Genomic DNA, 8,957 nt, shown 5'->3' on the forward strand with positions numbered 1-8,957 from the left:
CTTGCACCTGTGAAAGCTGTACTCTCAGCCAACCGCAGTTTCTTCTTAATTCAAGAAACTGCAGGCAAGCGCCAATGTTCAATTATATCTCAAAGAACACAGACCACAACTTGCTGCCTTGCGAGCAATGTATGCTCATGATTAGGTCAGCAGCTTGCATGCAGAAATTTTTCAATCCAGCTTATAAATAAAGAAGTCTCTGTAGACGCCGACTTGAGCTACGTACGTTATAAACAGGAGTTTGTTACAGTGTGACAGTTATCTTCACTCTGATGCCCTGCAGCAATTCGTCAAAGACACATTCGAAGTGTCCGTTATTCATCGCAATGATAACGGTTTTATTAGGAAAACTCAGCACAGCTGTGCAGTTTTCGTTCCCTTCTTAATTTACAGCAGGATATGTTCCGCAGATCACAGGGCACAATCTAGCAACACAATTACCAGCAGTATACACACAGAAAACTCCAGACTGGCTACAAAACTTATGCGGTCATCTTTGTTAGCTTCCCAGATAGCTAAATCTAGAAGACTGCTAGGCACTTTTCTCATTTTGGTCAGATACATTACAGTGAGTTTTACAAAGGGCCAGAATGTGTTCAACATTTTGTAATGAAAATTGCAATATAATACTCATGTGCACTAGGCAATTTCATACAGTTGACCCAAATTATGAACTTTACAATGCACTACAAGATTACAATGTTTTTTGTAGGTACTAAACACAGTATTTTTTGTGTCAGCAGCCATGACCTTTGCAGCTTGTTATCAAGAACGCCTTATATAAAAAAAATGCTTTTTCAAGTAACACCAACACAACAAAGAAGCTAGCACAATGTGAAATGGCAACAAACACCGATATTCTGACAACCAAAAGAGATTAAAAAAGGTGCCGCCACAATGATCCATCAATACACCATATACATTCAGTGCAGACAATGCACTAAGAAATGATAAAGAAGATATTAGTGAACCCTTTTGTTAGTTCCCATTCGAAACTACAGAAAACTCTTCAAACTAACGCAAGACACATCCATTTGAGTCTGGACAACTAATCACCCTTTACCATTCCTGCCACAAACACTGAAGAATAAACACACAAAAATTTACACAAGATCAACTTTTCCTCTGTTTTGATACAAACATTTAGAGGTTGTGACATTAATGAGTTTATATTGTTAGTCACAAAAATTAACCACCGCAGGCTACAAGATTACAAAAAATTTTGAGCACTTTTACTTCACGAAATCTCTTCACTGAGGCAGGCCGACAACTGGCACCAGCAATAAATATTCAATATAAAGTGTTTGAAAGTCTCTCCCCAGCAAGAAGTCATGCTATCCACGTATTACCATGATTTTATTTCCATTCATGCAGGTTTACGAGCATAGCAGGCTCACTCTCCGTGTTCAGGAAAGACTGAGTGACCGTCTGCGTGCTGCCTAAGGGAACAAATGTTTTCTGAAAACTGCATTAGAGATCATGACGAGAGTTAACGATGAGAAGTTAATGATCAAAACTGCATGATGGGGTTAATGATGAGGTTAGCTACCAACACCTTCCATAGGGTAGTCAGCCAGTATCTTGTAAGTTTGCATACAAAATGGTAGGTAGCAAAACACATTGACTAAGGTCATCACGAAGCACTGATATTTATTTGTGAAGAGCCTTCTTGTGGTAGGTCAAATTTTTCCTCTCACTGAATGTCTTTTCGCACAAGTCACATTGGTATGGCTTTTCGCCCTTATGGGATCTAACGTGCCTCACAAGGCCTCGACGTACCGCAAAAGCCATGGGGCACAGCTGGCACTGAAACGGCTTTTCACCCGTGTGGGTACGAAGGTGTGCCACCAGGCTGCTCTTCAATGTAAAGCTGCTACCACAGTGGTCGCAACGGTAAGGACGTTCACCAGTGTGAGTTCGCTGGTGTACCCCCAGATTCGCCCTTTGTGTAAAGCTGCTACCACATTGGTCACAGTGGTATGGGCGGTCGCCTGTGTGAATGCGGCGGTGTTGCTTTAGGGTGGAATTTAGTGCAAAGTTCTTTCCACAGTCGTTACAATGGTATGGGCGGTCGCCGGTATGGACTCGGACATGCTGCACAAGCGTGGATCTTTTCTTGAATCCTTTGTTGCAGTGGGTGCATTCGTGCAGATTATTTCCTGTGGGATTACCCCGGTGGTTACCCATGCCAGAAGGAGTAGACTCCATGCAGTGGCTGACTACGTGCTTTTCACTGGTTGAATCTTGCACAGGAGGTGCGCCACGTCCGTTCTCTCTGAAGACTGAACCTGCATTTCAAAACAAAGTACATTCAACAAAATGCAAGAACCTACAATCCATAGTTCACTAGGAGTTAGGGATAAAAAGGAATACAGAGGACACACTCATCAGCAGGTGCAGATGTTTATAAAAAGTTTTATTTCACAGATAGGTCTTAAGAACAATTCAGGACTGAAACAAAATGTCCCTATAGTGAATTCTGCACGCAGCTGAAGAAAACATTTAGCAGGCAAGAAATATCATCATGCCAGTCACCGCCATTGGCCCTTGCACTGGCATTACTGGCACCGCGTATGGGGCATTTAATAAGGAGTGAAAATATGTTCTCCCCGCTTAACTTTGGCTGACACAGTTCATTACTACCCGATCCAATCCTGTGATCGCGTATGCTACTGAGCGCACACCGAACAGTGGGCTTTGCTCTGAAGGAACAAAGGAATGACACTGTGGCTCAAATAAAAAGGCATTTATTGCTAGAGCAATAACGACAGCTAGCAAGATATGCTAAGGAATCAAGGACGTCCAACTGAGTAGTACAGTTACAAGCAAACGTTTGCCCATGCCAGGGCAAGGGGGAAACACCGAAACAAGACGGGACGAGCTGGCAGGAGAATGTTCCCACCACAAGGCCTCCCTGCACTGCTGGAGAGTGGAGCGCCGCGTCGAAGCGACCGTACACGACAAACTGCCTAGCCCAAGAGTGAGTGCTCTCCCGCCTGTGCGCAGCAGTCACGCAATCTGTGGCACTCAAGTCGGCGCAACGCAGGCGCCCTCTCTTGCTGGTTAAGGTAACCAACTAGGGAGGGTCACACCGCACTCTCCTCCTCGAGACTGGCCGTGGGAGGGTGCATCGCAGGAACGCAAACTAGACAGGAAGGCGTGAGGCAACATTCCAACACATGACAGACACTGTCCAACGTCCACCCAGCTGCGCTTAATAACGATACAAATGGCAATTAGCTATGCTTAGAACAAAGCACAACAACATTTTTTTTCTTTATTTGCTCCTTAGACAGTGTCTAAGGGAGAGCCAAGGCGTCAAACCATGCAAAAGTTTTTACATCATTCAACAGAACTCAAAGGGGTGATAGTTCGGTCAAAGGTTGATATTTCAAAGGAAACTTTCCAGAATATTGTACGCAATTATCGTCACTTGGCAGAGTTCTATAAACTGAATCTTCCATATCCTTTATGCTGATTGTTGAAAGGCAAACTCCACGAAAGAGCTCATGCAGAAAAACTGCAGATTTTAACCTGGTGAGTTCTGTCCAGAAGGTACACCATGTTCGTGGTCTCTGTAGCGCAAGCCTGCATGTGAAAAGCAGATTACATCCAATAAGACAAAAGATTACATGTGCACCAGCTCATGTGGTGTCATGTGCACGAGACAGTCAATATGGAATACAATCCCGTAAAACAGCTTTTCCAGACAATGCAGACTGAGTAGGATGAACTTAAAAAGAAGCGAGTTCCAAAGCAAAAATTCTTGAGTTTTAATTGTGCGTGCAGATGATTACGATATTTATGGTCATGAAAAACTGATTGCTGCCTATGAATTTATAGACCTACTGGAACCCAGTGAACAGCTATTGCATTGAAGAATGAACTTGCACAATTTCTGGCTTCATGAGGACAGTACAAGTCTGCCTACATAGGCTTAAGAAATAGCGAGTCAGTTATTCGTAATGAAACAACACATTGACAGAGCACTGATTGTTTTAATAACCCTTTTATACCTCCTGAACATGCAGCGCTGACAGACGAGGGACGAAGGAGAGACGAGACACACAGGGCAGTGAGACACTGCGTCCTGTGACTGTCGTCTCTGCTTCGTCCCTCGTCTGTCAGCGCTGCATGTTCAGGATGTCAAACCAACTTGCCCAGCAACACACCCAGCTTTTATACCTGTTATACTGCACAGAGGGAAAAAAAAAGACTACAGCATAGTTACTGATAAACACAGCAAGGTTACATCTGCCCATGAATGTTACCTATATGCCCAACATAATGTTCCACCTCCACAGTCTCCAAGAGTGCAATTAATCGAATAGAAGCTTGTCTGAAACTGCACACTACACCGTCTTAGGTGCAGTTAGAGCATACCACGTTTACTTGTGCAACACCCGCATCTCCAACTCTGGGACGAGAAATCAAAGGGGAAAAAAGGAAGAAACTATCATGACTGAGACTCTCAATGCACTGCTCTGAAAGAGGTTTAAGGTGACCAGCTTTTCTAACACCATGGATGGCACGGAAGTCCGTCCCTGCAAACATGATGAGGTGACACCATCGAACAGCAATGAGCATGAGAGCTGGTGATGATAATGATAAAATGCAGCACAGCAGTGCTATACTAACTTCACGGACATTTTGTGATGCAAGAGAACCAGTAAGGCAACACTAAAAAACGAATACTGCAGGTCAGTGTTGTAAAACTGGCACTGTGCTTAGCAAAAGTTTATAGCATCACTAGAGCACACAACTTAAAAAAAAAGCATAGGCCAATTTTTTTAAATTCCTTCTTATTATAATAAAACAATTTCCACCGCAAAGTCAAATCAAAGCCCGTACCACCATCATGACATGAAATCCATAAACAATGAATTCCAGATGTGCAGATCAACTTTGAGTATTGTTAGAACACTACAATAAACATTGTCACAGCACAATCCATATAGCCAACTGCAACCTCCTCTTAAAAAGGCCTCAAAACAAAATGAACGATGTCAGAATGCAGGCTAAATGAACACAGCAATGGATATAGTTGGGACAAAGCCAGTAATGCTATGTGCAATGACAACATGACGCTACTCACTTGTGAACAACCACAAGCAATCATAGTGTACTCTTCAGCAAAGCCAAAGGATGCCCAAACAAAAACCAGTAAACAGCGACAAATACAATACAATATAAAATTCACTACATGATACAGGTCAGGTTTTGCAGAGCTGCACTTTTCACAAAGCCCCAACCAGGAGTAAAAAGTGGTGGTTACATTGAAGTACGTAAGCAAACATTTGCAGATTTGAGGTCATACGGCACAAGAATCAGGACAAATATGGAGGCGTCAAACACATAGGCACAAAATGCTAAGAGTTCCAATGCATGTAATTTTCATCCTTGATGTTCCTGCTTGCACTGAAAAATTAAAGAATATTGTATAAATAAAAAAATCAATTTGTCCACATAACACAATGACCACACAAGAACCAGCATAATTTTGTGCTCTCGTACAATGTTGCACATGATGTTTTTCACAATGACCACCTCAGAAGTGATCTTGCTTTGATATCGTAATGACAGGATGGGGTCTGGTTCACCCCATTTTTCACCAAAACTAAAAGCATCAATTTCTGCCATCCGTATTTCTTATGCAGCATATATTCAAACCAATGGGCCTCGCATACTAAACGTATGCACTAGGTTCTCTATATTTTTTTTTCAATTCTTCGCGTCACAAAGTAGCTAAGTGACATGCGATGTCCTCCTGACATAGGCAAAGACTTTCCTGAAAAAATATGCGGCATCTCCTGAATGTCGTAACTGCCCTAAAACATGCGCCAATCTGACCAACTTTCTTCTGGAATGCCCCATGGCCATTCAGCCTCTGAGCGACCAAATAATGTGACTCTACTACTACTACTAATTGCCTACCACAAAGGTACACACGTTGGAGGATTCACTTGAATACTCTATGTTGTCAGGTGTTCTGTTAGAACCCCAACTGATATGGGAAACCCAATGAGAGCTTAAGTTAAACTGTTCATTCATTGCCCACCAGTTATTTCTGCTACAAGATTCAAGACCAAAGAAGAAGAAAGAACTTCGTGCCTATTTTTATTCCCGTTATTCCCTCAACATCCCAAGAATAATACCATTCCTGTCAAAATAATTATTTTTGAAATGAGTTTACAAAATAAATTCTTGTTTTGAGGGCAGTCCCATTTCCATAATTATTTAAATCCCTCTAATTGAAGCAAAATCATTAAAAACACTTCCATCAAATTTTGTACATAGACAGAGTGCACTGAGGTCATTGCACATACAATTTTCTAGCTTATGAGCATCATGCAATGGAGTCATGAAAGGTTGTCAGGTATGGCACTGAAGGTTTCTTCCTCTGGAACCTTGTACACATTGGCTTATCAACAATTGCCTGCAAAGTAATGGAGAACAAATCAGCGTCACTATAAAAGAAACACAAAGGCTGTGAGCAGCGGGCTCTGCGCTTTTGCGTAAATGGCAATGCACAAAGAAAAGAGAATGCACAATATCCATGTTCGACTACACATTCTGCTGTTTTCTTTCTCCTTCAAGCACAAAATGAGAAAGGATATGGATAGGGAAAAAGAAGTGCAATGGCAATGTGCACATTTCTGAAACTGATGTTATCTACCAGCTAAAATGCAATGTCACTTGTGTTACTTCTAGAACAGCTGGTATGGATAGTTCTCTTTGCACAGACAGATGGATTCTCGTGCACCTAACATTTCACATGCACATAATGAGAAGGTAAGCCAGCAGTAGGTTGAATTGAAAGGTTCATCATCGGGCATGTACTCTCTGTCCTCCTAATACAGCTACCGATGCCTGCAATTTGAAACAGCGCATAGTAGCATAAGGAGAAGTCTCCAAGGCCTCAGCAGCATTGTTCATGTGCTTTGTGTATAAAATACATAAAATGCAGTCCTAGACCAACAGACTGAGTTGACTCACTCAGGCTCATATTCAGATGATTATCTTATCTGAGTGGTGAGCGAGTGAGGATCCAGACTCAAATTCAGATCGTGACCCGATTTGTGAGCGAGTCCGGGTCAGGCTGATATGATCTGTATTTTTGCAAGGGCAGTGCACACTTACATTTTTTTGCCTCCTTATTTAATAACAGCGGAGAGGAGGAATGATTTACTGCCACGACCAAGGATGATTGAGGGCGAGGCAGGATGGCGACGTCTGTGGCCGACCGAAGAAGGGTATTCCGCCGAAGCAAGGAAGATGGTATTTCGTTCCATCCCTATTGCCAGTTTTACATGGGCGCAGTAATGAGCCGGTAGCTTTGTTCGACTAACTCTATGCAGCTCAGACTTCTTATCACTACGATTTGCAATCAGCATAACATTCCTGACACGTAGGTAAGCTGTCTACTTTTGGCATAAACTTAACCCAAACAGCAGAGCAAGAACATGCGTTCGTGAGCCTTAATTAAGATCTCTAAAGCCAAACATATGTGCGGCCAAAAAGAATGACCAGACTACCAAGCAGGCAGCAGATCAAAGGATGAGAAACTGGTCATGCTTTCTGGCCACATATGTGGCTGAAGGGACGTCAGGGGATAATGCACCGCGTCCAACACTGAGGTTTTTTTCACCTTGGCATCGACCGACTGACAGCTTATAATGCGATCCTATGCCTTGGCACAAAAAATATTTGACTTCTGATGCCGCATGACTACGTTTGTAGCTGATGAATAATGGTCGCTGTCGTGACATGTGGCACTACAGTATGTAGGTCAGCATGAGATGTCCTCAACTGACCTTTTGAAAGTAAAATTAATCATAAGAATATGGCAATTTTCAAGCATAACAACCAGCCAAAACTAATTCAATGCAGTATTTTTTACTCCCGGAAGTGAGAAACACGTGCACGACCAACCAAGAACTTGCTTAACCAGAAAATGTATGCTTCAGTTGTGATTTCAAGCTGAATATCCAAATGCACTACAAAAATAACTCCTGGCTTACTTTTATGCAATCTTTTCACCTGAAACTTCTAAGCAAAAGTATTATGCCAAATAACAGAAAAAAGCAGGTATGAAATAAATAAAACAATGGCTAGAAGAGGCACTGCCACAACTAAGAGAGGCAGGACAATTTGTGAACCTATAGAGGAGATAATGCGTAAGTTGAAAGGAACTCTTACAAAAACACACATTGGCTACAGAGCCATCAAACTCCAAGAAAATGTAGAACGAAAAAACTGCACAACACATCATAGAAACCGAATAAATAAAGCTTAGAATACAAACAATTGCCTAGAATGGAAAAAAAGTAAACAGAACAGGAACCAAAGCTTACAGATAACTGGATTAAAACCTTACAAATAGGAAAAGCCAGTAGAAAAATAAAGCAATTAACCACTTTAACTTACTAGGCAAGGTGGCATTCGCCAAAGGCCTGGTACAAAGGGGATGCCAATAGTTATCTATTAATCTAAGGGGAGATCTTTTGGTGCACAGTACAAAGACATGTCCCATCAATACATATTTTACAGGATAGGAGCATCAAGCTATGGGTCGGCACAAACTAACCACAGTTCCACGGGAATCTTCTCCTGGCTACTGGTGCTTCTCTAATGCCTGCAAAACTGAGAACACACAAAAAGCACAAAACACACAGAAAAAAATGACACCAGCATTGTTCGATATGGCTATAGCATGTAGTCCTGGTCATTAAAGTAGCCCATCTAGTGGAACCGAAGGGCATCATGCATTATTCATTCCTGAGAAGCGGCTATTGCAGGACGCAGAAAACGCAGTTTATACTTGCAGGCCAAGGAGACTACTTCCGCATACAAAAAAAAAATACTACTGATATGCCGTGAATCTGTGAGTGAGCAAATTTGGGTGAAAAGACTGGTAGACACTCAAGATAAAACAGTGGAAAATGTTTTTTCCTGAT

General features: G+C 42.1%; 1 protein-coding gene across 1 annotated transcript; it reads right to left on the reverse strand.

Annotated features, from left to right (window-relative positions):
* Positions 1–295: 295 nt before the first annotated feature.
* LOC149329990 (uncharacterized) lies at positions 296–3,977 on the reverse strand. Its single transcript, XM_089560710.1, has 2 exons — positions 3,535–3,977; positions 296–2,288 (listed from the first exon to the last, which is right to left on the reverse strand). The coding sequence occupies exon 2, from the start codon at positions 2,206–2,208 to the stop codon at positions 1,651–1,653; it is 558 nt and encodes a 185-aa protein (XP_089416836.1). The 5' UTR covers positions 2,209–2,288; positions 3,535–3,977; the 3' UTR covers positions 296–1,650.
* Between the last annotated feature and the right edge of the window lie 4,980 nt (positions 3,978–8,957).

Source organism: Amblyomma mixtum, chromosome 9 (genome assembly GCF_055824585.1).
Source record: "Amblyomma mixtum isolate Tamu chromosome 9, ASM5582458v1, whole genome shotgun sequence".
Lineage (NCBI taxonomy): Eukaryota > Metazoa > Arthropoda > Arachnida > Ixodida > Ixodidae > Amblyomma > Amblyomma mixtum.